This window comes from Chlorocebus sabaeus, chromosome 14 (genome assembly GCF_047675955.1).
Source record: "Chlorocebus sabaeus isolate Y175 chromosome 14, mChlSab1.0.hap1, whole genome shotgun sequence".
In the NCBI taxonomy this organism is placed as follows: domain Eukaryota; kingdom Metazoa; phylum Chordata; class Mammalia; order Primates; family Cercopithecidae; genus Chlorocebus; species Chlorocebus sabaeus.
Window position 1 is genome coordinate 54,841,499 of NC_132917.1, and position 27,862 is coordinate 54,869,360.

The window sequence follows — 27,862 nt, forward strand, 5'->3', positions numbered from 1 at the left end:
TCTGTTGGTGGGAGACCTGTGAGTTGCCTTAAGAACTGAACAATCACAGGCTCTTGCTGTTGACCTGATCAGGGTTACACATAAGGCTCTCCTCTCCCAAGTAGGTTGTCAACTCTGTGAAAGCAAAATTCCTGTTTTATACCTGCTTTATCTCTATAATCTAGAACATGCTGGCATTTAGTAAATAAGTGTTGAATGAATAAATAGACTCCTTAACAACTTAACAAGATTTAGGTTCATTTTCAGTCTAGCCCATGGATTAGATATCAAAGGTTGAGATCTTGTTGACACTTTGTCATTAAAATTCATAATCCAGCTAGGAAATCTCTGCTTCTAAGCAGCTGGCCTCACTGGTCACCCTTTCAGTGCTCAGGCTGCAGCCTTCTCCATCTGGGTTCTGCCTTTAGGCAATTCCAAACAGTGGTCTGAAGTGGAGAAGCCATTACCCCAGACTGCATCTCAGTGGTGTTGAGGGTAATTTTCTGCTTTTTCTGACAAGGAATGTGTGATAGTGGATGTTTAGGAGGGGTCTAGAGGATCAGGCAACTCTGCTTTCTCTGTCTTACCTGCTGTAAGTTTACTTCCATGTGGATGGATGAGTAGTGCTTCCAACAGTCCCCATGGACAAGGACTCATTCCCAGGTACCAGTAGCCCCTTGCAATATGCACCCACATTTGGCTGATCCCAGCTGTCAGCATTCCATCATTTTCAGTAGCCCCCACTTGTGGACCAGCAGGCAAGTCAGAATCCTGAAGGGTGATCCTCATCCTCCCCACTCCCTGCAGTGCCCCTGTCTGGGCTCTGCTCGGTCTCTCTTAACCCTCCCTCCATGCAATAGCAGAGGCTAACAACTTTCACACAAGAGATGGTCACCCTGGTTTATGAGGTTTGGGCACCCCATACAAGTCTGGGGGTATGTCCCAAGTGGAATTCCTCTCCCAATTCTCTGTGAAGAGAGGGGAAAGGAACCATTTCACTTCCCAAACTGCCTTCCACCACAGAGGCAACTTCACTCTCCAGTCATCTCAGCGGCCCGGCACAAGCAAACACGAGGAGGCGGTGCCAGAATTATTCTTAGCAGCAGATTATAAAGGAGGAATCTGTGAATATTCTACATTAATATTTTAGTCCTTGTGGAATATATTCACTGTCAGTCTATGGCATATGTTCCTTAGGAAACCAAGGAACTTTTACCAAACCAAAATTAGAAGTAGTTTCTAAGCCTTTTATAAATGGTGGTGCCCTTACCTGTGAACTGACAGGCGCTAGCACCAAATGACCTCAAAATTCCACTCTGGCATTAGCATTTTCCAGAATTTTTCTTAGACTGTGCTTACAGTTGAATAGATGAGGGCTTAAAACCTATCTTCTATCTCATTCTTTCTGAGTTGACTTGAATGGGTTTATGAACTGAAACAAAAAGAAAGTTCTATAAAGAAAACTATATACTGTGGGCTTAAAAATTTTTTATGGGGTTTCGGAGATTTTTTTTGTTTGTTTTGGTCATGTTTTAGTTTCAACTCCAAATTAATAGCTTCTTTAATCCTTGATTCCTTAGTATATGAGTCTATGGCATTAGTATAAAATTTCACTGGATTATAAACTGTGTAGGATTATCAGTTCCCCAGTGGTTGGTACTGTATCTACCATGGGACCACTGTGTGTCTAACACGGGGCCTTGCATTTAGTACCCAGGAAACAAATACTTTTCCAATGAATAGATGAATGGATGAATTTACTTAGCCTGCTTCTCTTAATATTTAAGTAATCTGTCTTCAAAATGCCGTGCAAGTCCATTCTTGGTCAGCGACACTTTTTCCTTCACTTCATTAGCAACTCTGGATGGTCTTTATGGGAAATGATGTGACTCATGTAGAATCCAGAATGCCCCAACTGGCCCTGGGACTGCACTTGGCAAATGACTTTTTAATCTTTGTAGTATCTGTCCTTCAGGAATTATAATGTTTGTTTGGTTTAAATCTATTTAAGAAGATTCTGTGTCACTGTGGCCATCATGCCTATCGTACACACCAAGCTGCTTTGTCAGCAGATTTACAGTGAAACAAAGAATGTGTTCACAAGTGACTATGAGAAAATGGGAAGGATGTAGATAGATTTCCTTCAGTCACCAAATCACCATATATAAGTAATCCCAGTTTTCCTTCTAACCTTTTATGCTGTGCTTGGAGACAGAAATCTGGGAGAATTTGCCCCCAGTTGGTTTTTAATTTCTAATTTTTTAATGGATGCAATAATTTTATGTTTATAAGGTAATAGTTTCAATACTTTCAATGTATAGTGGTCAAATTAGTATCATTAGCATATCTTTCACCTCGAACATTTGTCATTTATTTGTGTTGGGACCATTCAAAATCCTTTCTTCTGCTATTCACTCATATGTGGAAGCTGCCCCCAGTTTTTTTTGAACACCTTATTTAATCAGGAGATCTGTGGGAATTTCAAGCTCGCCTGAGGCACGATGAGCATGGTGAAGTGGCACAGTGTCAACGGCAAATGAGCAGCCTGCGCTCCCAGCTCCTTCGTCAGTGTAGCCGGACAGAGGCCCTTTGTTGTCATTGATCAATAGCTGCTTTGTGGGCCTGTATTGTTAGAGTTGCTAAGAACTGACGATCCTGCTAAGCTAGTGCTGCTGAATTTACCATTTGGAGATTGATGAAAACTGCTCCATCCTATCTTGGAGCTTGGTCCAATAAATGGGGAGGAACCTCTAGTTCTACATTTCCATCCCATTCGCGAGGCTGGAGTGACCTTACAGAGCCTGAGAGTTGGTACAGAGATCTGCGGTTGTGTGTGTGTTGTTTAAGCTGAGCCCAGCCTTCCCTGTGGGAGAGTGATGGCACACGTGTAATGCACACAGGGCGAGGAGCACTCCTGCTCCAGAGCCCTTCTCTCTAAGCTACTTTCTTCTTCACGCCACCCCTTCATTCTGCAAGAGTTCTGCCTGCAGAGCTGCGGCGAGCAGGTAGAACGGCAAGACTCCTGTTCTGTATGAAGATGCAAGGGACTGAAATTCTATTAAACCCAGAAGTGCTGAAATTAATCATCTCCTAGACCTATTGCTTAGCTAGGTAACTCCACTAAAAGCCGAATCATTCGTTGATTTTTTTCTAAGTGAATATGATGCTATTTTTATAAATGATTTTCTTTATTCAAACCCCTTGATTTTCTGTATTGGTTTGAAGCAAAGCAATGACTTCTATCTAATAATTTTAGGAAGTAAACCTGCTGTTCATTATAGAATAGTTTGTTCACTTTTGATGACAAAGAGTAGCCAGTGTATAAAAATCCAGAAGTAAAGTGATGGAAAATGATTTTTAGAAAAGATGAATGTGCCTAGGAAATCACACTCCCACAGTGTAATCATCGAATCAAACCTACTCACTTGTGGAGATAAAAGAACACTTCAAAAATATGTAAGCACTTTTCTGTCAAAAGGGAGTGTCTCTCCGAAGACTGTGGCAGAGTTGGGTCTGATTATTTTAGGCAAGTGTTTGAACATCTCACAGATTCTTCATTTGGGAGGAATGGGAACTACCGGGGGTGCTGACCCGCCTCTTGTCAATTACTGTGTGGTCAAGATGTGGTAACCGAGGAGGCATTTGCAGGAGTGAAAGGTGTGGAGGATCAGGGTGCTCTTGTGGGTGTGTTTAAAGTATGTTGGCGTGCTCTTTACCCGACTCCCTCCCGCTCATTAGAAGTTCGTGTTGTGCTCTGCCATCTTTTGCCCCTTCATGTTCTTGTCATCTGTCAACTTCCTGTCTCTGAGCATTTCAGCTCATGGTCAACTGGCCAACCCCAGCCAGCTCCTGCCATGCCCTGGGTTACATCATTACCTGGAACTCCTCTGTCCCTCAGTGTCTTAACCAACTGTCCTCAGGATTGCTCATTCCCGGGTACACCTGATCTTCATCCTGACAAATGAGTGCCTAGACACCGTCATTTTCCCCCAAGTTCATCAGCCCTTCCTGGCCTCACTTTTTGTGCCTGCTCAAATGCCATTTCCCAGTCCTGCTGGCCCTTCTCCCCTACATTCCTCCTACCACCTACCTCTCCACTCTTCTGATAGCAAGTCCCATGTTGGCACAGATGGCCACCACCAGAGAGCCTGCCTGGCTGCTGCACGTGGCCCTCCAAGCTACTGCCTATTTTCATCCTTTTCTTTGGTAGGTTCTCTCTGCTGCTTCTCAGCAGTCATCCAGGTTTCATCCCTTCTCAACTTCCTGCCCCTCCTTCACTGAGAAAACAGAAGCCACTGGCACGCACTCCATCTTGGCGCTTCTTTCTCTCTCCTCCATCTTGCTTCCCATCCTTCACTCACATAAGCCATTCACCTTCTTCCTTCTCTTCTCAGAGGAAGTAAGTCCCTTCTCCTATTTGAGACAGGTCCCTCACCTGGTGCTTGGCCCTGGCCTCCTGTCCATCTGTGATCCCTCATCATCTGTCCCCTCATCTGTGTCTCCCATGTCAGTCTCCCAACTTTCCACCCAACTTTCCTCAGGAAAAAAACAGGTCCTTTGACTGATCTTCTCAACTTACACACACATTTCTGCCCTCACCTTCCCTCCAACTTTATTCCTTTCTCATTCAGGCCTTGCAGTCTTTTCTTCAGTCTCTATCCTATCTGACCTGTCCTCTGTCCCTGCCATTCTGTTGACATGTGGGCTCTCTAACCCCTGAGTCCAGTGACCTCTCTCTGTCCTACTAAAAGAACTTGTTTATTCTAGAGTAGCATTGTCCAATAGAAATATGTGAGCCACAGGTATAAATTTTCTAGCAGGCACATTAGAAAATTTGGGATGGTGACATTGATTTTAATAATATATTTTAACTTGATATATTAAAAAACATTTCAATATGTAATTAATATAAAATTATATTTTACATTCTTTTAAAAATTTTTCAGTAGGACTTCAAATTCCAGGTGTATTTTACAGTTATAGCACAATTCGGGCTCTTGAAAGCCACATGTGGCATTGGCTACCGAATTGGACAGTGCATATTGGAGAAGAATATAAACATACTTTTCTCGTCTTTTTGAAAGAATCTCTCTTGGCCCTCCTAATGCCGCCCTCTCTCTTCTCAGTGTCTCACCTCTGCTTCCTCTTCCAGCCCCTTACAACGCTGTTGGTCCTCAGGATTTTACCTTTGGCTGGCCTCTTTTCACCCTCTACCATCTACCCTCTCTCTTAATTAATCTTTCATATCCCACCCATTGGCTAGTGATTCCCAGGATCATATCACTGACTCCCATCTGTCAGTGGAACTTCCAACTAACAAAGCTATCTCACGGGTGTTCAAAGCTCAACATGCCAAAACTGAACTCATGATCTTCCCTCATTCATATTTTCTCTCTGTCTCATTCTATGATGCCACCATCTATCCGGATATGCAAGCCTGGAAAACTGGTATTGCCCTTGGGTTGCTTTCCCTAGTTCATCCCATAAAAGCAATCTGTAACAGAGTGCTGCGAAGTCTATTCCACCAGTATTTCTTTAAATATGCCCCTGTTTTCTTCTCCACAACCACTGCTCCAGTCAAGTGCCTCATCATTCCTCTCTTGGATCATCACAGTGGCCTCTTCAGTATTCTGCCCATCTTAGTTCCCTTCACTCCACCCTTTGGGCTCTCATTTTTTCACCCAGATAACTTTGTATTCACCTAAAATAGCCAAGTCTAAGATGATATCCTGATTTTTAAAACAACAACAACAAAAAAAAACAAGGCTGTGTGATAGCGTCAGTCAAGAGCATTTTCGAGAGGGTATGCTCATTTTCAAGAGCATTTTCTTTCAGGACATCTTGTAGTTCTGCCTGAATCCTTTCCATCAACCCCATCACCAAGCATCTCTGTACATGGTTCTGGAAGATATAGGAATCCACTTAACAGAGTCCAGTTCTTAGGAATACTCTCAGCAGAGTCCAGTTCTGAAGACTGCACTTAACACAGTCAAGTTTGGTCTTGATAACAGAGAGGCCCCATGGCTTTGGAGATTTTTCCTAAGATTTTTTTCCCCTTCCCTCCCCCGACTTTCCTCCTCCCCTCCCCTCTTCCCTCCCCCTCCTCCCCTCCCCCTTCTCCCCTCTCCCCTCTCCCCTCTCCCCTCTCCCCTCTCCCCTCTCCCCTCCCCCTTCTCCCCTCTCCCCTCCCCCTTCTCCTTCTTCCCTCTCCCCTCCCCCTTTTTCCCTCCCCCTTCTTCCCTCCCCCTTGTCTCCCCCTCCCCCTTGTCTCCCCCCTTGTCGCCCCCCCTTGTTTCCTCTCCCCCTTGTTTCCCCTCCCCCTTGTTTCCCCTCCCCCTTTCCCTTTCTCTCTGCCTCGCCTCCCCTCCCCCACTCTTCCCCTTCTCTCTCCCCTCTCCCCCTCCCCTTTCCTCCTCCCCTCCCCTTTCCCCCTCCCCTCCCCTTTTCTCCTCCCTCTCCTCCTCCCCTTCTCTCCCCCTCCCCTTCTCTCCCCCTCCCCTTCTCTCCCCCTCCCCTTCTCTCCCCCTCCCCTTCTCTCCCCCTCTCTCCCCCTCTCTCTCCCTCTCTCCCCCTCTCTCCCCCTTCCCCTCCCCTTCTCCTCCCCTTCTCTCCCCCTCCTCCTTCTTTCTCCCTCCCCCTTCTTTCTCCCTCCTCCTTCTCTCTCCCTTCCCCCTCCCTTTTCTCTCTCCCTTCCCCCTCCCTTTTCTCTCTCCCTTCCCCCTCCCTCTTCTCTCTCCCTTCCCCCTCCCTCTTCTCTGTCCCTTCCCCCTCCCTCTTCTCTCTCCCTTCCCCCTCCCTCTTCTCTGTCCCTTCCCCCTCCCTCTTCTCTCTCCCCTCCTTCTCTGCCTTCTCTCTCCTCTCCCTTTCCCCCTCCCCCTCCCCCTCCCCTTTGGATTTCCTAAGACATCCTAAAACCATTGGTGTATTTTATGCCACATTTTGGAAGCTGAAGAAAGCTGTTTCCTCCAAGGACACTGAATATTGTCTGATGAACACGACTCAAAACAACTTCAAACTTGCATTTCTTGGCTAGATGGATCTGAGTTTTCCCACACTCACACCCACACCCCTCTTTATAGAAACTGGTTGGAACGACTTGGTTTCTCACAGGCTGTCCAAGCCTCACTCCCCAGTTGGCTCTCATGTTGTACTTTATCTTGGGTTGCAACTGACTCGTGACCTCAGTGGTTTCAGAAGCTTCCCTGAGCACGTTGGACGTGAACGCTCTTACACATTTCAGGTCATTGTGTGCTCTGCTCCACCTCTTGCTCTGTCAGCCCAGTGCCTTGGGGAGGGGAAAAGGAGGGACAAGTGCCCAGGCATTGGCCTGCCTTGGGGGTCTGTGCAGGGCAAGAGCGCCTGTCAGGATAACACTCCCCACATCTTCAGCTGAGTCTAAGCTTTCTCTTCAGCAGCCCAGCTGCTGGGCAGTGGGATGACAGCAGGAATTGGCCTTCCCATGATCCTGCCCTGCCCACAGAATGTGCCACCTGTTCCCACAGGGAATATAGGGTTGTGACTCTCCCCACAGGCACTGAAGAGCAGGGCCGACTTGTTACTCAACACCAAGCCCCAGGCTGGAGTTCACAGGCCTCTCCCTGGGCTTCCTGCCTTCACTGTGTCTTCCTTGGCAGGCTTCTCCTGCTCTCCAGAGCTTAGGCCTGTCTGCCACCCTCTCCCTGTTTATCCAGTTTGTTTGCTGTCTTGCCAGGCTCCCTCCTTAAATTTCTTGCCCAATGGAAGCTCTTCCTCCTTTATTCCCCCCACCCTGCGCCCCCCCCGCCCCCCCCCAATCACCTCAAAGCCTACTTGCCCCACCAGGCCCCTTTGTGTCTCTGCTCCTCCCACCTCCAGTCTCTCACCCTCTCACCTTCCCAGCTCTTGGCCCCACTGGGTCTCCCTGCCAATGCCCGGTTGTGCCCATGGCCTTCCTCGCGAGGAGTGTGAGGAAGGCCATGGGCACAACCGGGCATTGGCAGGGAGACCCAGTGGGGCCAAGCTGGGAATGACAGCTGGGAATGACAGCTGGGAACGACCAACTCTAATGAGTTGATGGGACTGAAAGTGAGTGAATGTCCTCATGCCTCCACTCTTTCCCACCTCAGCAAAGCTTTTCAGAGCCCCATTTCTGATGGAATCTGAATCTAGAAGGATTTAGATCCACAGAGAAATGTTAAACCTCCAGTGTCTGGCTGTGTGTGAAGCCTCTGGCAGTCCCTCCCATATTTGATGTTATGAACACTGTTTATAGATACCTGGAAAGAAGCCTTTAATACTTGTATTGTGTTTTAACTTGCTTTCCTTTGGAGGCAGGGAATTGTCAAGTAAGTATTCACACCGCTCTGGAGAAAAACACAGGTGTTCGGTGAACATCCAGTACTAAGTGTTCACGCGGAACCCACAACTGCAAAGGGTCAATACTTAAAATCCGCTGAATTTGCCACAATGCAGGTTTCTTCCCCTTGCTCCTCTCATCTTCAGTTTTGAAGCAATACAGCTGTAAACATATGCTTGCGAAATGAGAAAGAAACATTGAGATTGCTTTACCTTTCGGTTTTTTTCTGAAAATCAAGGTGAAAAAAAAGCATCAGATTGCCTCTGTGTATATATATACAATCTCCTGTATATATAAGTACACGGTGTTTGTGCTTGTATGCATACTCTATATTCACTGTATAATATATTACATATTATACAACCTGTGTGTCCCCTGAAAACGAGCCCTGTGTTTATCCTTGAATTATGCCTTATGAGCCATGCCATAGTTCCAGTGTCCTCTTGCTCTCCTCGTAGCCCCTGGCTTGCTTTTGTCATACACTTAAACATTCTTAGGTGAAAGAAGAAACCCACGGATTTCATTTGAAAGTGCCACTAAAACAGAAGAAAGAGCAGATGTCCTGGGAAGCGATAATTAATGTGAAGGAAGTGTCTCATTGTGAGAACTGGCATGCCCCCAGTCTCCCAATTTTGCTCAATTTGGTGGCGATGATGTCAGCCGGGGGTGTCGTTTTGCAGAGATGTGCTCTCTACCCATTCTTCAGTGGTGATTATAATACCATTTGGTCCAATTATCACTTATGATTGCATAACATGTTTTGATTGAAGAGTTTCTGAGAAAATAAAGGTACCCTGTCTTCCCCTGCACACAAAAAGAACCCCCGCAAGCCACTGGAGCAGGCAAGCTGACCTACCAAGAAACACTGGGAATTATTAGGCTAAATTATGAGTTGAACTTGATTTGGAAACAAAGTATCCATTGTACATAACTCCCCACGACATCCAGGAAGATGTCATTGTTTTTCTGACAGCAAGTTTGTCCCCAGCACACTCTAAAGTAAGCAGAGTCCCCGGGCGCATTCGTAAAGTCACGGAGAGTGTGCGGGAAGCATTGACAAAGCTTCCTTTTCTCTCCCTATTCTGTAGGCGCTTTAGTGCAGAGTTTGCCCAGAGACGCCGGGGTATGAGCTTTCTGAATTTGTAGACTGGTGCACTCTTTCATTTCTGTTTTAGTTCTTTGCTGGCATGCCGGGGAAGCATGGTGTGTGCCACACAGGAATGTCTGTTCACTTGGAAAATGCTTGTGCATGAATGAGGTGGTTGCTAATACGGCTCTAAACTGTACTAAGTTTCTCACTTGGCTTTGTTTGCTGCTTACAAGGGGATCAAGGTAATCCTTCTCTTTGCATATCCCGGGAGCAATAACTAATTACTTTGGAACGTGCGGTGGGAGCTGGTACAGTTCTCTCTCTCGACCCATCCATAGAGAAATCTCATTTAAGGAAACCCCACGTGACCAAGAACTGGTCTACTCATCTAGGATTCCATTAGGGCTTACACGTTATAAAATCTCTTCATTAAATCTGGAGGCCCCAGTCCCCAAAACTGAGGTGGGAAAAGCAACCTTTGGTGTGGTGTAACAGCTGAAGGCAGACCCGAGTCCTGAGGCGAGGGCGGAGTGGGAGGCGCGAGTGCTGTCTGTCTGCTGTCCCTCCGCTTCCTGCCTGCCTGTTTGAGAAGTGAGGCCGACCTAGGCACTTGGCACGTGGTCCTTAGGGCCCGTTCCGAAGCCTGGCTTGTAAGTGCCACTTCACACCACACCACGGCCATTGACAACTTAATTCTGAACAACATGAGCACATCCCTGTCTGAAAAAGGTCAGCAAGTCCAGGAAATGTAGCCTCTCTCCCCTCATGGTCAGGCCCCTCCTTGCTTTTGAACCAAGCCCCTCTTGTTTCAAGCCCACGTGGTCTTCCTGCTCCCAGGTGAAGGTTAAGCAGAGGGATGACGCCCAACCCAGTGCCTGTGAATTCAGGCCAGGTCCCACGGCAGGTGGGGAGGGGGAGAGGAGGGCAGGACCAAACAGATCCAGGTGGAGGGGCCTCAGGCGGGGGAGGAGAGAGGAGGCTGGCACTGGCCTAGACAGGCTGCACCAGGAAGGCGGCCTTGCAGCCCTCGTTCAACGCTGTGCTTCCTCTGGCCACTCTCTCTTCCAGGCCACCCGTTAGCCGAGCAGCTCCCCAGCCTGAGAAACTGCAGAAGAACAATATCACCAAAAAAAAGAAACTGGTTGAGGTAAGTTAAACAATTACTTCTAATTTGATATTGACGTTCTAAGACCTACCTGGTGGACAGCCCCATCTGCACGTCCCAAAGACAGTTAAGTGAAATGGAGTAGGTCCCTTGGCTCTCTTCTGTCCCCTCTCCCTCAGACCTGGGAGAGTCCCACATTGCCAGTGGGATTCAAGTTCATGGTTTCAAAACCTTACCCAGAGCCACCTTCTAAGCTTACTGCCTATGATTCCTCACCACAGTGCAAATCTCCAGCCCCACAAACCCACTGCTTGTGTTCTCGGAAGCTGCCTGGGACTTTCAAGTCCCTGTGTTGTCATTCCTTCTGCTTGGAAGGCTCCTCCTGCCAGCTCCCAGTACCCTGGTCCTTCCAAGACCTTCCCTGGTGTCTTTTCTGTACAGTCTTTCCTGATGCTTCTCACCTGAAACCTTCCTGCAGCTCCCTGCCGGTACCCGCCTCCGACCACCTGCACCATGCTGGGCACAGAGGAGCTGCCCGAGAGGTCCGTGTTGGATTAAGAACTGATCTGAATCAGCCACTGTTCTTTGTCTTAGAAGACAAGACAGGAAGAAGAGAAAGACTAGAAACCCTAACAGTATCTAGTTTGGGAGGGAAAAATAGCACATATGTAGTAACTTTGTAGAGCAAGCACCAGGCGGCAGAACGAGCATGGCCTTTGTCTCTGTGTTCTGCTCTGCCCGCCCTGGCGCGTTGATGAGAGTTTATTAGAGCAAACCTCTGAGCCGCCATTCAGCTCACCCAGAGTGCCTGCCAAGGCACAGACACAAAACTGCTAGGTACTCTTGACAGGGCATCAAATCTCTGGACTTTGGCACAACGACAGAGCCAGGAAGTAAATCTGGGTTTTTTGGAAAGTCACGGTGATTCTGTGTGTTAGCCTGGCACCCCAGCATTTCAGAAAACTAAAGAAGGGGTTACATTTTCTCAGCCAGTCAAGAAGCAGAATGTTTTCAGTGAGCGTGTATTGGCCTCACCAGCCATACCATTCCCGGGACACACAAGGCCGCTCACGCGATGTGGGTGTGTTCCTCGGCTCTCCCTTCCTTCCTCTGAGGGTCATGTTGATCTGTGTGTGTGAATGCAGGAGCTGGCTCTAGACCATGTGTTTGGCTACAGAGGATTCGACTGTCGAAATAACCTGCATTACCTTAATGATGGCACCGACATCATCTTCCACACGGCAGCGGCTGGCATCGTTCAGAACCTCTCCACAGGTGACCAGGGGATTAAAAATACAGGTTTTTCTTTTAGTTTTTTTTTTTTTTTTTACATGCTTTCCCCACTCTTCAAATGCCCAAAAGCTTAAGCATTTTCCTTCCTTTATAGAGCCATTCCCCCAATTCCAGCATGGTGTCAGTTAGGCCTGGTAATGCTCAGGCTCAGTTACCAGAGCCAGAGCCTTCTCTCTTTCTGACCGGCGCTTGACCTCACCTTGTCGTAGGCCTTAGAGAGAAGGCCTCCATGTTGACACCAGCCTCTGTAACCGAGAGCCATGGAGAGAAGCCAGAGACAGGGTGTAAGGAGTGGAGGAATTCCTTAGAGACCATAACCAAGAAGAAAGCACAGAACTTTGCCTATTCATTTCTACAATGAGCCATTTTTTAACAGCTCGGATTTTTCAAATTGTATTTTGACAGTTTAGCCACATTTATAATGAGGTTGAAAACAATTAAACAGTAAACAAAAATACCAGGCCCGGTGAGGTGGCTTACACCTGTAATCCCAGCACTTTGAGAGGCCGAGGTGGGCAGATCACCTGAGGTCAGGAGTTCAAGACCAGCCTGGCCAACATGGCGAAACCCCGTCTCTACTAAAAATACAAAAATTAGCCAGGCATGGTTGCGGGTGCCTGTAGCCCCAGCTACTCAGGAGGCTGAGGCAGGAGAACCCAGTTTGAGGTTGCTTGAACCCGGGAGGTGGAGGTTGCAGTGAGCCAAGATCGTGCCGTTGCACTCCAGCCTGAGCAACAGAGGGAGACTCCATTTCAAAAAGAAAAAAAAAAATAAACCACATGATGACTCAAATTTTTACAAATGAACATTTCAAACAAAAAGAACCATTCAGAAATTAACAGAAAGCTATACTATTACCACTAGATTTAAACAGGTTCACATTTTGCCTTATTTGCTCATGCCTCAAGAAAAAAAAAAAAAAAACCTTCATTTTAAATTCTTGCTCTTTGTCAATTCTGTGTAGTTGTTCATACATAGATTTAGCCAGTGAAATCACTGGGCACATGTTGATTTGTGTTATTTGAGGGAGGAGGACCTTGACATTGTGTATATATTTTCTTCACTTTCTAGCCCTGCCATCATATTGGTAGCAGTACATGCCTTCCTTGTGTATGTATCTACACCATCTTTCATCTTTAGGTTCTTGAGCATTTGGGTGGGTTTAAATTGGCCACTTTGGAAGTCAGCAAACCCATTTGCTGTGATAGATGATGAAGTGCTCTTTCTTCCACTTCCCGTGACGTATGTCGAGTCAGGGCTTTCTGGGGTAAAGCCGTCACCTGTGCCGTCCAGGCCCCCAAGTGGATTGGCATTTGGTAAATAAAGATGATGAGTCCCTGAGAGTTTCATATTCCACATGAAGAAGTGGCACCATTTTGTTCAGTGAAACATCATCTCCAGGCCCCCACCCCTCCTTCTTCCCAGATGTGGACGGTGAGAAGCCCACTCCTGTGCCACGGAGAGGAGGAAACTTTGATCTTCATCATCGTGGTCTCTGGAAGCCCCTGTACTTGAACTGTGCTCTGCACCCACACAGAGCAGTGGGAAGTATCGAAGAGCAGCTTGAATGTATCAGATAACAGACACTAGCGTCCCTTCTCCCGGACCCAAAACAGAATATGAACATTTCAGAAAAATGATCCTTCATCTCCCCAAGTGTAATTCCGGAAGTGAGAATTTGAGGGCTGTAAGCTGTCACTTTTATAACGAGGATCCAAAGACTCCATACGATGCTTTGGAGTTGCCCTGAAAGGTCTTTAGGTTCCACTGTTCACCCTCCCATGATCTCTCTCCCCTAGGGAGCCAGAGCTTCTATCTGGAGCATACGGATGACATCCTCTGTCTCACAGTGAACCAGCACCCCAAGTACAGAAACGTGGTGGCCACCAGCCAGATAGGTAGGAGGTCCTGCGGCAGCTGAGGCTCTCCCAGCTTGCAGGGACACTGACTTGTCAGCAATTATTGGGAGAGGGAGTGGGTGGGTTGCTTACATCCATCCCTTCTTGTTGATGTTGCTGTTGATTTTTTGAGTCCTGAATGTATCTGTGTCACCTGAGTTGACACATCCAGTGACTGTGATTCTGAGGGACCATGAAGTCTGACCAGTGCCTGAGAGTCTAAATACACGATGGCCCCATCCCTGTGGACTTGTAAGAGTCGTTTTTCAGACCCAAGTGTCAAGAACTCCGTGTGTTTTGAAGCCTGGTGACTGTGCTTGGCCAGGGTAGATTTCAGTAAGTGTGCCTGGACCCCCTGTGCCCTGGGAAACTGCCAGTGACAAATGTGAACTGATTCACATTTATGAGAAGTTTGTTTTTGCTTTGTCATCTCAAGAGCAATTTTTACAACTTCCTGCTTGTTTTCATTGAACCCATGTCCATTTTTAAGTTTAATTTGGAACTTTCTGATGCTGGTGTTGAGTGCTTCACTGTTGGAAACGTGACTTATTTTAGCTATTGTTTTCCCTTGACGCTTCCTCATTGCCATTGCTCACCCAATGCAGGTGATATTACGGAAACCCCAGGTAAGGCTGTTCCATCCGTGAGTAGTTTGAATCTGCACAGCAAAATCATGTCATTCTATCATGTTTGCTGATTGTATCTTGCCGAATTGCAGATACAAATCATTGACCTCACCAGTTTCCTTCGTATAAAATCCTCCACAAGTGTGTGTGTGTTGAACATAAATGTCTGTAGGGCTCTGCCTTTAAAAGCAAATTTCCTGTAGTCTTTCTCCTCTGGCCAGGTCAGGCTATAGGTCTTTTATGCCCAATGACTGTAACACCCTTAAACGCTTGTCTTAAGAAAGGCTTTTATAGGCTGGGCGACAGTGGCTCACGCCTGTAGTCCCAGCACTTTGGGAGGCGGGCGGATCACCTGAGGTTAGGAGTTCAAGACCAGCCTGGCCAACGTGGTGAGATGCTGTCTCTACTAAAAATGCAAAAATTAGCTGGGTGTGGTGGTGCGCACCTGTAATCCCAGCTACTCAGGAGACTGAGGCACGAGGATCATGTGAATCCTGGACACGGAGGTTGCAGTGAGCCGAGATGGTGCCACTGCACTCCAGCCTGGGCAACAGAGCAAGACTCCATCTAAACAACAACAAAAAAAGGCTTGGGCCGGGCGCGGTGGCTCAAGCCTGTAATCCCAGCACTTTGGGAGGCCGAGGCGGGCGGATCACGAGGTCAGGAGATCGAGACCATCCTGGCTAACATGGTGAAACCCCGTCTCTACTAAAAATACAAAAAAATAAGCCGGGCGAAGTGGCGGGCGCCTGTAGTCCCAGCTGCTCGGGAGGCTGAGGCAGGAGAATTGCGCGAACCCGGGAGGCGGAGCTTGCAGTGAGCAGAGAGCGGGCCACTGCACTCCAGCCTGGGTGACAGAGCGAGACTCCGTCTCAAAAAAAAAAAAAAAAAAAAAAAAAAAAGGCTTTTACATGAACATAAGCATTGCCTTGGCTCTGCTATTCATCAGTCTTCTTTGTCATGCCTCTCCACACTCAGGGACAACACCTTCCATCCACGTATGGGACGCCATGACCAAACACACCCTCTCCATGCTGCGGTGCTTCCACTCCAAGGGGGTGAATTACGTCAATTTCAGTGCAACCGGAAAGCTCCTGGTGTCAGTGGGAGTGGACCCTGAGCACACCATCACCGTCTGGCGATGGCAGGAAGGTAAACCAGCACTGGGTTTTCTGTCCCTCCAGGGTGTCTGCCTGTGGCATGGACTGGGCTCGAACCCAGATCTGCCTCACTCCGAAGCCTGCCGTAGGCACTGACTGCTGCTGGGCAAGCGGAAAACAGGGCACTGGGGATCCTGGTATAGCTGCCCCACTGATGCCAGTGCATCCCTGGGTCCCAGGGCCAGGAGGAGGCTGGCCAGGGACTCCAGGGCCCATTAGTGAAGGGGCTCTGGGGAGGTGCCCCGATGTTGGCAGCCCTCCTCCTCGGAGGGCAGCAGCCTCCCCGACATCTATCTTAGCCACCTTCCTACCCAAGAGTCCTTGTCTTCCATGCTCTTTCTGATGGCCCCTGGATCCTACTACAGCCTTATCACTCTGTCTGCTTTAGTTTAGGAAATGGGGTAATGTTTTATCATAGTCTCAGAAGCAATTAAACTTTTTTTTAACATTTTAACACATTTGAAATAGGGATTTATCTTACGATCAAGGTTTATATTTACTGTAACAGGATTTCTTTCTCGTGCTCCCCCAATACATGCACACACACCTCACACACATGCACACACGCAAGCTGCAACTGAATGTATGGTCATCTTAGAACTAAAGATGTGCAGTCTTCCACGTATATTCTCAGGTTGGGTACTGCCCTGGCAAAAGCGGATCCAATTAGTCAGGACGTTAATGAGGTCTGTCTGCAGCCAGGCAGCCTGTATCTGGGACACGCTCTACCAGGCACGCGCAGAGGTGGCACTTCTCCCATCCAGGGCTCTGGAGTCCCATTATCTCCTCATCTTCCCGTGGAGGGGATGGTGTGTGGAGGCTGTAAAGAGATCAGCACAATGGGAGGAAAGTTCCAGTCCCTCCTGAGCACCCCATATGAGGAAAAGAGGCTGACAGCTTGCAGACATTTGTGATGATACCATATTCCTTCGGAAGGTGACATGATCTCTAAGGTTTCTAGGAAACCACATTTTCCCATTCTCTTGTTCACCAGTATATCTCGCCCAGTTGGCTGTATAGTCAGTATCTTGGGTGCAGATTCATTCCTTGTGATCTTAAGTGGCCAACTGATTGACCAGACTCAGCCCAGAGAAATTGAGCATCTTAAATGATAGATATAGAGCATCTTGGAATGGGAAGAACTAGAGAAGACTTCCTGCACAGTCCGGACCCATCCTAAGGAGAAATTCCTCCAAATGCACCCCTTTGCCCTGTGCTTGAATACTTTCAAGGATGTGGTTCTCATCACTTCATTAGGAATCCCACACGCTGTCAGAAAGCTCTTGCATAAAGCCCCTTATGTGGGGACATAAATTGCTTCATTATGTTTTCCTTTTGTGCTGCTAACTCTGTTCCTAGATCCTTGGAAGAAAGCTCTCACACTGGTCCTGCTGCACGGCCTTGTCTCTTTAGGTTCAGGCTCACTGTTTTAACTCCCTCTACCTGTCCTCCAAGCATTGCTCGCTCTGGCCTGCCCCAGCAGACTCTTGCTCACCCAGGGTCCCTTCTGACCTCCCAGGGGAGGTTTAGAGGAGCCAGGGCTTTTAAACAAGCTCCCAGGGGAAAGAGGAGCCTGCTCTTGTTTGTACAGAGGGTTGTGAGCCAGTGCTGATATCTGACATATCACCACCACCACCTCTTCCGGGTTGACCACGGACATGTCATCTCTCCTCCCTTCCTTCTCCAGTGTGGGTTTGCCTTCATTTCAAGTCTTACTTACAGATAAATACCCTGTGTTTGGGGAGGTTTATATACATTTTGTATATCACCAGAGCCTATTATTCATTCTTCATTTATTAGAGGATTGTTTTGGGGAACGTGTGTGTGTGTAGGTAAAAATAAAATAGAACTAAAATGAACTTATTACATAAAATCCATGTTGTTAGGTCCTAGGTATATGTGTAATTTGCTCTAAGCAGACTAGAAACCAATGCAAAGAGGGATACAGGTGTCTCCACAATTAGAAGTGTCCATGAAATGAAAACAAGGAAAATACAAATGGTGGCCTTGAAAAAATATCCAATTCATTGTATGTTTGCACTTCTGCCAAGACTGGTGAGCTGGATCCTCTTTCCATCTCATTATTGGCCACTTGTATGCTGCTTTTGTAATTCACCTGCTCAAATCCTTTTACTACTTGAGGTGGGAGGGTTGTTTGTCTTTACTTATAATTTGTAGTTCCTTATAGATCTTTAATGTTAATCCTCTGAATCTTACAAGCACTGCAAATGCTTTCTTCCAGTGTGTTGTCTTACTTTGTTTATGGTGTCCTTGAAGATCGTGGATCTTAAAACCTCTGAGCCCTAAGTAGAGAGAGATCTGTTACAGTAAGTCAGGGATTCCACATGCAGACAGAATTACAGCTGGGAGAAGGACTCTGGCTTTCCACCACCACGGTGCTAGAAAGCTGTCGTAAAAACATACGTGAAGTGATGAGAACGAAGAAGAAACAAATATGTGTGTGAATAATCAAGGGAGGGGTGACAATTAAGAAACTGGAACAAAAACATTCAGAGTAAGTTAAAGGGTAATAGGTTTAAAACAAAAATTTAAAACTCGAGAGCTTAAAAATAATGAGATTTTTTAAAAGGTGGGTTTAAAATACAGGCTAAAAGAATAGAAGCCAAGAAATTTTAAAAGGGGCTAAAGGAGTTATGATAATACTGTTACTACTAATAATAATACTGGCTAAGACATGATTGCTCAGATCATCAAGCACTGTGCTCAGGGCTTCACTTAGGTCAGTTCTTTTCGTCTGCACTGCACCTTCTGAAATAGGAACGATTATTAGCCCCATCTTATAGGTAAGGAAACCGAAGCACAGAGAGCTTAAATAACTTGTCTAAAGTTGTTCTACAAGTAAATGATAGAGTTGGAATTGTATTAAGACGAAGGTTAAATAAAACTCAAGAGACAGTCAAAAACATAAATAAATGGGGTTGAGGAAAAAACTAGTACTTAAAAGGTAAAAAACATTTAAACCTAACCACCACAAAATACAAAGGAAAATGGGGAGCTTAAAAAAAAAAAAAAAGAAAGAAAGAAAGAAAGAAAATGCAGGAGAATCTTAGAAATAAAAAAAAAAAAAGAAAAGCTGTCCAGAGGAATGTGAGTCCCAGTGGCACTCTGGGAGCAGCTCTGTCGTCCTGTGCGGGGATGACTCCTGTGCTGATGGAAGGGGGATGGGGGATATCTTTAAGCCACTTTGCTGCCTTCTCATATCTGGAAGCTTCCGTCTCACAGACCATCCTTTCCTGCTACGTTCATGAATGCCTGGGTGCGGGGATCTGTTACCAGCACCTGCTGCTCTGGAAACTTCCCAGACACACTTTCCCCACTGCTACCTGGGAGTAGTGTCTGCAGGGGAGAGAGAAAGTGCTGTAAAGAAGAACTGAGGCATGCCCCAAGCCTGCTGGGGTGGAGACCTCCTGGGCTGTGGCTCCCCCTGCCTGGCCCATGAAGCAATGAGGAGCCTCACCAGACTCTGTCACCCACACAGGTGCCAAGGTTGCCAGCCGAGGGGGTCACCTGGAGCGCATATTCGTGGTGGAATTTCGCCCTGACTCAGACACGCAGTTTGTATCTGTCGGGGTCAAACATATGAAGTTCTGGACCCTGGCAGGCAGCGCCTTGCTTTACAAGAAAGGAGTCATCGGGTCCCTGGGAGCTGCCAAAATGCAAACGATGCTCTCCGTGGCCTTCGGTGCTGTGAGTTCTAGCAGCTGCTCCCTGAGAAGGGGACCCAGGCCCCCTGGGCATGGGCAGAGGCTGAAAACAGCAGGAAAGCCATTTCCACATTAGCTCCTGTACTGGCTTATTTGCAACCATTGTTCCGTTTCTGTAGCACATATGGGTGGGTTGACAATATATATATAGATATTTATATCTATATATAAATATAGATATATTTTTCTGAGACAGAGTCTTGCTCTGTCACCCAGGCTGGAGTGCAGTGGTGCAATCTCGACTCACTGCAACCTCCACCTCCCAGGCTCAAGTGATTCTCCTGCCTCAGCCTCCCAAGTAGCTGGGATTATAGGCGCCTGCCACCATGCCTCACTAATTTTTGTATTTTTAATAGAAACAGGGTTTCATCATGTTGACCAGGCTGGTCTCGAACTCCTGACCTCAGGTGATCCGCCCACCTCAGCCTCCCAAAGTGCTATGATTACAGGCGTGAGCCACCTTGCCCGGCCAATATTTTTTTTTTTTCTTAAAATATTAACCAGAAAAGGTAGGACACCCACCCAGGACAGGAGGTTTGTTGTTGTAAGGGCAACCCTGACTTGCAAGCCCCAGAGAATATTGGGACCAATTTCCACTGCTAGATAATGATCCTTTTTCTTCCCAGCCCTCTTGTGCCACAGATGCCCCCAATTGCCACCCTTAAATGAGCTATGGGGTGCCCTCAGCCAATGCAGGCTCCAAAATGGGGACATGTTGGAACACAGTCACTTCATGGTCCTCCAGGAGTGGGTTTCTCCCTTTCATAGAGGAGCTCCAGGAAAGTGTCCTGTGGCCCGGAGTCTGCCCCTGCCCCTGCTGTCACTTGGGCAGTGCTCACGGAAGAGAAGTCCTTGCTAATGCACAGCTGTGCTCAGAGGGGAAGTCAAATGCCCAAGCCAATTACATATAGTTAATTTCCAAGCCAGGCGGACTACCTTGTGATGTGCTCTCAGTGGTTTCTCTGCAATTTCTGCTGCTTTCCTTAGCACAAAAAGATCAAACCGCCTTGGCATGTCTGCGTCTCTAGCTATGGTTCCTTAATGAGAGAACGGGTGCCTGGGGAGGGACCTGCTTGAGTGTGTTCCAGGTATAGAATATGTTCTTTTGTTTACAGAACAACCTCACTTTCACGGGTGCCATCAATGGAGACGTCTACGTGTGGAAGGACCACTTCCTCATCCGGCTGGTGGCCAAGGCTCACACAGGCCCCGTGTTCACAATGTACACAACCCTTCGGGATGGACTCATAGTGACCGGCGGAAAAGAGCGGCCGTAAGCCAAAGCTCCTATGAAAACAACTTGTCGTTTGTTGTTATCTTGGGAGAAACTGACAGAAGTGTCCCCAGCTTGGAGAAAATGCAGATTGTCATCCTCCTATCTTTTTTGCTTTAGGAAGATCAGTCTGCTCTCTCTCCAAGAGGGCCCTAGGTCAAGATCCTCAGAAGGAAGAGAGGAGTGCAAAAGTGGTTTGATGGTAGTTTAAAAACCCGAGAGAGGTGTAGTGGTTCACCCCTATAATCCCAGCACTTCGGGAGGCCAAGGTGGGCAGATCACCTGAGGTCAGGAGTTCGAAACCAGCCTTGTCAACATGGTGAAACCCCATCTCTACTAAAAATATAAAATTTCGTTGGGCATGGTGGTGGGCACCTGTAATCCCAGCTACTTGGGAGGCTGAGGCAGGAGAATGGCTTGAACCCAGGAGGTGGAGGTTGCAGTGAGCCGAGATTGTGTCATTGCACTACAGCCTGGGTGACAAGAGCGAAACTCCATCTCAAAATAAATTAATAAATAAAAATTAAAAACAAAATCTTGAGAGGTATTCTTGAACAAACCACAGTGACTTTGCTGTTGATAAAATGTTATTCTTGGTAGCTCTGTGGAGGAATGGAGGAAGGAGAGGGGAGATGTGGAAGCGAAGCCTGAAGACAGGAGAAACGTTTCTGTGTTATAATCTAATAAGTCTGAATTTCCAAATTACATTTTCTTTCCTCCCAAGATAGTAGCATTCGAAGGCATTTTAGGAAATCTGCAAGCTCAGGAGGTTGGGATCGCTCAGCAGCAGGGCCTAAGAGGGAGGCTGCCTGGAGGGTCCGGACCCCTGAGGGTCTGTCCTTCTGGGCTCCAACCAGCCAGGAAGGACCCTGATGACTGGGAAAGAGGGGAGAGGCCTGGAGGCAGGAGTAGGTCTTAGGATGAGGGTTAACAGCCTGAGTCCCTTTCAATCTTTTTTAGGACCAAAGAAGGAGGTGCTGTAAAATTGTGGGACCAGGAGATGAAGCGCTGCCGGGCCTTTCAGCTGGAGACCGGGCAGCTGGTGGAGTGTGTGCGCTCTGTGTGCCGTGGAAAAGTGAGCACAGCCAGCTCCCCTGGGGGCTGGGCCAGGGAAGGGGGAAGTGTAGGTACCTTCCGAGCCAGGCACTTTCCCTGGACTGGTTTAATCCTTGAAACAAGGCTTCAAGATGTGAATTGTGCTGTAGTGGGAAGCAGCTTAAGAGAGTCAGACTCCCCCAGGAAGAACCAGTTGGGTGACCTTGGGTGTGTTCCTTAATGTTTTTGTGTCCAGTACACAGGTTTGTCATGAGGGTCACATATTTATACATGACAGTGCCTTTCATCTTGCCTGGCATGTAGTCCCATTCAGGAGGTGTTAGCTACTAGTATTATAGATGATATTCTCATAAGCTCAGAGATACTAAATAGTTTGCCTATGGCCTAAGTTATAGGGTCAATAAGGAGGAGGTAAGGGCCAGCAAACTAAACTGTCTGACTCAAAGCCATTGGTTTCCAACTCACATTTGGCAGCACATCCAAAACAACTGGTGAGTTTTAAAGAATATGGATGTCCGGGCATCCACCTGGGACTGGACCAAAATCTGAATCCGAATCTCAGGGATGGGGCCTTGACTTGTATGTTCCCTTCTATTTCCTTCTATTTAAATTCCCCCAGGAGATTTGATGCACTTAAAAGCCAATCTCCAAACCTTGATCGAATACCTTGTGTTTGTTTTTGAATATCAGTCTAAGAATTTGCTTTCTAGATGCTCTCCATGAAAAAGGCAAACCAGATGTGGAATACCACGTGATTCGAAACTGGGGATTTTGTTCTTAAATAGCTAAGTGATGCCCACCTGGAAGGGTAGTTATCGGACATGAAGGCAGGACTACACCTGGAGCCTGGAAGTTATCAGGAAGTAGATTTTTTTTTTTTTTTTTTGAGACAGTCTTGCTCTGTTGCCCAGGCTGGAGTGCTGCAGTGTGATCTCAGCTCACTGCAACCTATGCCTCCTGGGTTCAAGCGATTCTCCTGCCTCAGCCTCCTGAGTAGCTGGGATTACAGGCGCCCGCCACCACACCCAGCTAATTTTTTATATTTTTAGTAGAGATGGGGTTTTGCCATGTTGGCTTGGCTGCTCTCAAACTCCTAACTTCAGGTGATTCACCCATCTCGGCCTCCCAAAGGGCTGGGATTATAGGCGTGAGTCATCACATCTGGCCAGGAAGCAGATTTTTGTTCAGTGGAAGGAAGAACTTACTAAGAGTTTGAGCTGTCCAAGAACAGGAATTGGCTGCCTTGCTCTGCAGTCACTGGAATATTCTAGCAGAGGCTGGGTGATGGAGCTCTCACCCAGGTGAGAGCTGTGCTGAAGGTCAGGTCTGTGCTGAAGCTCTCACCTGAGGTAGCTGATGGAGAAAAGGCAAAGTGAAAGGGTGGAGAAGAGCAATTAGGAACGGACGGTTTGTTGTTAAAAACAAAACACTGGCCAGGCGTGGTGGCTCACACCTGTAATCCCAGCACTCTGAGAGGCCAAGGGAGGCAGATCACTTGAGGTCAGGAGTTCGAGACCAGCCTGGCCAATATGGTAAAACCCCCATCTCTACTAAAAATACAAAAATTAGCCGGGTGTGGTGGTGGGCACCTGAAGTCCCAGCTACTGGGGAGGCTGAGGCAGGAGAATCACTTGAACCCAGGAGGCAGAGGTTGCAGTGCAGTGAGCCAAGATGTCACCACTGCACCCCAGCCTGGGTGACAGAGTGAGACCCTGTCTCAAAAACAAACAAAAACAACACTCTCACCCCTTCCTATTTTAATATTAACCCTGCAAAGGCATTTTCCCAAGTTACTTGTGTTTTGTTTGTCCTTTTTCTAATAGTGTTTCAATTACAACAGGGAAAAATCTTAGTGGGAACCAAAGACGGAGAAATAATTGAAGTTGGTGAAAAAAATGCTGCTTCTAATATCCTGATTGATGGTCACATGGAAGGGGAGATTTGGGGCCTGGCCACTCACCCTTCCAAGGACCTGTTCATTTCTGCCAGCAACGACGGCACAGCCCGGATCTGGGACCTGGCTGACAAGGTGAGGCCAACTCTGCCCAAACTCAGATGCCCACGAGTGGGCTGCCGGCCGTGGGAGCTGAGTGAGGGGAGGCCCAGCCAGCATCATGGCAGAGACAGGGATGGGGCCAGATAGGAGATCAAGGTAGAAAACCTAACAATAAAAGAAGGCCCACTCACCACAACCCATCTAAACAGTATATTTGACAACGATTATTCTCTTGTCATGAAAGAACCCACAAAACTAAAAATATGGAATCAAATGATGTTTTCCCTGGATGAGAAGACTAAAAATGATTTAAAATGTCAATGTTCCCAAATGGGCCTAATGTATTTCTGTCAAAATCCCAACAAGGTTTCTCTTAGAGTTTGGGAAGGCAGTGTTAAAGTTCACCTGGAGTAAAACTGTGAGATAGCAGGGAGTGGCTGGGTGGAGGGGGTGAGTGGGAGGGAACAAAGGGTTCTTCCCAATCCTCATGCCCTATCCAGTGTTAAAACAAGTACTCAGGTTCTACTAATTAAAATGCTTGGTTTCATTTTAAAATGGCTGGTAAATGTTGTATTTTTAGTGTCATAGTCACAGAATAGACAGGTAAAAGCCTGAGTATGGTTGTTAGACTCCTTAGTTTCTGTAATTATTTATTAAACATCATTAGCAACAGCTGTCACTACTTGACGACCTACATAACCCCAGCTGCTTCATGGACATGATCAGTGCCTACAATAACCTCGCAAAGCCCTTATTAACATCGCTATTAGTAAAACTAGGGAAACTGAGATGTGATTTACCCAAACACACCCAGCTAATAAGTGACAGGGCCAGGATTCAGGATTTGAACCAGCAGAGGCAGAAGCTCAAACTCTTTCCCCTAAACAAGAGGTTGGCAATCTATAGTTAAAGGCCAGATCTGGCCTGTGGCCTGTTTCTACACGTCCAGCTGCCCTGTTTTATTCAGGTACTGTGGCTGTCTTGTGTTACAGTAGGCAGAGGTGAGTAGTTGCGACAGACTTTATGGCCCACAGAGTCTAAAGTAGGTGCTACCTAATCATTTACAGAAAAAGTTTGCCAGCCACAGCCCTAAAACTTGTTGTCCCCCAAGCTGCTCTAATCAAAACATACAGCCCACTTCAGTTATTCAGGGACATTTACTCTAAGAAGTAAGAGATTTGGTGGCTTGCAGTGGCTGCCAGGTCAGCCTGACTTCTCTGGCCTGGTGCACGATGTCTCCTGGAGACCAGCCGAGGGGGCCAAGGGCTCAGGTGACTTTCCTTTGCATCAATGCAGAAGCTGTTAAACAAGGTGAGCCTGGGCCACGCAGCCAGGTGTGCAGCCTACAGCCCTGACGGGGAGATGGTGGCCATTGGCATGAAGAATGGAGAGTTTGTCATCTTGTTGGTGAACAGCCTGAAAGTTTGGGGGAAAAAAAGAGACCGGAAATCTGCTATCCAAGATATCAGGTACCTAAGTGGGTGGTCTGGGCGTGGAGGAGAAAGGCAAGCATTCTGCTTACCAGTGGTTCCCATTCCAGCCACGGCTGGAATAAAGAATTCAGCTGTGAGAGAGTCACTTTCAACAAGTCACCTATGAAAGAATACCTTCTCCCACGCTCGCTCTCAGACAAGGCTTTGCTAATTTCCATATAAGTGTGGTTAAAATTACTTGTAAATGTCATTCTACCATATTTCCCGGGGATTCGATCCAGATAAATTGTTGAATTCTATAGAATGCCAGGAGAGGTGACCACATGTGAGTCACAAGGCAGCTCTCGTTGCCTTTGGGCCTGGAAGGCCTGTCAGAGCAGCCTTCATGCCTGACCAGCCCCAAACAGCCCTCCTCATGGACCCTGCTCTTGGATTGCTTTTTCTAGAATCAGCCCAGACAACCGATTCTTAGCCGTTGGTTCTTCTGAACACACAGTTGACTTCTATGACCTCACTCAGGGCACAAATCTGAACCGCATTGGCTACTGCAAAGATATTCCAAGCTTTGTCATTCAGATGGATTTTTCTGCGGATGGCAAATACATTCAGGTATGCTTGGGGTTTACTGATATCTGGGGCAACCAATAATAACAGCAATAATAACAATGGCCTATATTAATCGAGTCCTTACTGTGTGCCAGGCAATGTGCTCACTCTTCACCAGAACTCCTTAAGTAGTTACTTTTTTCATGTTTTGTAAATGTAGAAACAGAGACTTAGAGAATTTAAAATAGTGAAGAGTGAGAAAAGCAGGAAACACAAGCCCTAATCATCTTTAATTTGCCCCTCACTGTCTCACGTGTCTGCCTGAAGAAACCATCAAACAGGCTTTGTGTGAGCAACATGGCTGTTTATTTCACCTGGGTGCAGGTGGACTGAGTCCGAAAAGAGAGTCAGCAAAGGGTGGTGGATTATCATTAGTTCTTACAGGTTTGGGGATAGGTGGTGGGGTTAAGAGCAATGTTTTAGGGGTAGGGGTGGATCTCACAAAGTACATTCTCAAGGGTGGGGAGAATTATAAAGAACCTTCTTAAGGGTGGGGGAGATTATAAAGAACCATTTTAAGGGTGGAGGAGATTACAAAGTACATTGATCAGTTAGGGTGGGGCAGAAACAAATCACAATGGTGGAATGTCATCGCTTAAGGCTATTTTCACTTCTGTGGATCTTCAGTTGCTTCAGGCCATCTGGATGTGTATGTGCAGATCATTGGGGATATGATGGCTTAGCTTGGGCTTAGAGGCCTGACACCACCTCCTTTTCAGAGTTTCCTGATTTCTAGTTTTCTGGGGTACACCTAAGCCTTGTGCCACTTCTGGTATTTATTCATGTAATTTCCAAACTCTACTGGGTAGAATGGCCCCTCCATATGTGGGCCCTGGACTCCAGCCAGTGGGCCTGGAGTGAAAGCTCATCCCTGGGTCCCAGGGCAGCTGACCAGTGGAAGGGAGGGAGAGGGGTCCACTGCTGGGACTGACCCCTGAAAACAGAATGATTTCTCCAGCACTCAACAAATCTGCGTTTGTGAGCTGGCCTGGAGCTGGATATTCACTGCAAAAGGAGAGAGGATGTATTTATTCATTGAACTATTTGCTGAACCGGGCACTATGCTAGACTTTTAGATGGACAAAAGGAGACTGGTCCGGTAACCATCCAAGGGGTTCACCTTGCCCACTGCCTAGACAGAGCCAATTTCTCAAGACAGGGGAATTGCAATAGAGAAAGAGTAATTCACGCAGAGCTGGCTGTGCGGGAGACCGGAGTTTTATTACTCAAGTTGGTCTCCCTGACCATTTGGGGAGCGGAGTTTTTAAGAAAAATTTGGTGGGTGGGTGGAAGCCAGTGAACCTGGAGTGCTGATTGGTCAGAGACAAAATCATAGGGAGTTGGAGCTGTCTTCCTGCACTGAGTCAGTTCCTGGGTGGGGGGCCACAAAATCAGATGAGCCACTTTATTGATCTGGGTGGGGCCAGCTGATCCATCAAGTGCAGGGTCTGCAAAATGTCTCAAGCACTGAATTTACGAGCAGTTTGAGGGTCAGAATCTTGTAGCCTCCAGCTGCATGACTCCTAAACCATAATTTCTAATCTTTTGGCTGTTAGTCCTACAAAGGCAATCTAGTTCCCAGGCAAGGAGGTCTGCTTTGGGAAAGGGCTACTACCATCTTTGTTTAAACCATAAACTATGAACTCTCCCATAGTTCAGCCTAAGTCCAGGAATGAACAAGGACAGCTTGTAGGTTGGAAGCAAGATGGAGCCAGTTAAGTTAGATCTCTTTCACTGTCTCAGTCATAATTTTGCAAAGGCAGTTTCAGTCCCTGTTTCCTGGAGCTTGCTCTGTAACAGAGAAGACAAGCACTGAACAATCACAAAATATAAATACAATTACAAACTGTGATTATGTGCCAAGAAGGAAAAGTACAGCATTCTGGGGAGCATGTAACAAGGTGCTGAATTTAGATGCACTTCCTCTCAGCAAGCGATATTTCAGCTGAGGTCTGCAGGGTGTGTAGGCGTTAGCCAGCAGAGAGGTGGGAACACTGTTCCAGTCCATCTGCATGAAAGGCCCGAGGCAGGAAAGAGCTCAGCTTCCCAGCTCATTCCAGGAGAAGCACTGCAGGGACAGAGGAGGCTGAAGAGGAAGGCAGCAGCCATTCACTGCAACTGTCCTTGATGGTAGGAAAAGTGGTCTGTTTCCCTTGGAAGATTCCCAGAGCACCAAGGGTCAGGTTCTAGACACCTCAGAGATCCCCTGTATCAGCTGCTGGTGTGAGAAACCTGCCTTACCTCTGTACCAAAGGTTCTTGGTTTCCTGAGAACTGGGATTGCTGTG

The 27,862-nt window shown here is 47.2% G+C and overlaps 1 protein-coding gene across 9 annotated transcripts in view; it reads left to right on the forward strand.

The window, feature by feature from the left end:
• The window catches only part of EML6 (EMAP like 6), a 255,703-nt gene that overhangs the window by 221,538 nt on the left and 6,303 nt on the right, over positions 1-27,862 (forward strand). For 6 of the 9 annotated variants that reach the window (XR_012095287.1, XM_007970611.3, XM_073022983.1 and 3 more), the window contains 10 exons: positions 10,473-10,551; positions 11,655-11,784; positions 13,602-13,700; positions 15,305-15,478; positions 18,986-19,194; positions 20,327-20,484; positions 21,445-21,559; positions 23,381-23,569; positions 24,833-25,005; positions 25,416-25,578. Coding sequence is in view for 7 of the 9 variants with exons in the window: in XM_007970611.3 (XP_007968802.1) it covers positions 10,473-10,551; positions 11,655-11,784; positions 13,602-13,700; positions 15,305-15,478; positions 18,986-19,194; positions 20,327-20,484; positions 21,445-21,559; positions 23,381-23,569; positions 24,833-25,005; positions 25,416-25,578 (1,489 nt within the window). In the remaining 2 variants the exon portion in view is untranslated. Of the gene's footprint in view, positions 1-9,402; positions 9,438-9,489; positions 9,647-10,472; positions 10,552-11,654; positions 11,785-13,601; positions 15,231-15,304; positions 15,479-18,985; positions 19,195-20,326; positions 20,485-21,444; positions 21,560-23,380; positions 23,570-24,832; positions 25,006-25,415; positions 25,579-27,862 lie in introns of those variants that run through there. The other 3 variants (XM_038006941.2, XM_073022986.1, XR_005243334.2) reach the window with 3 other exon arrangements.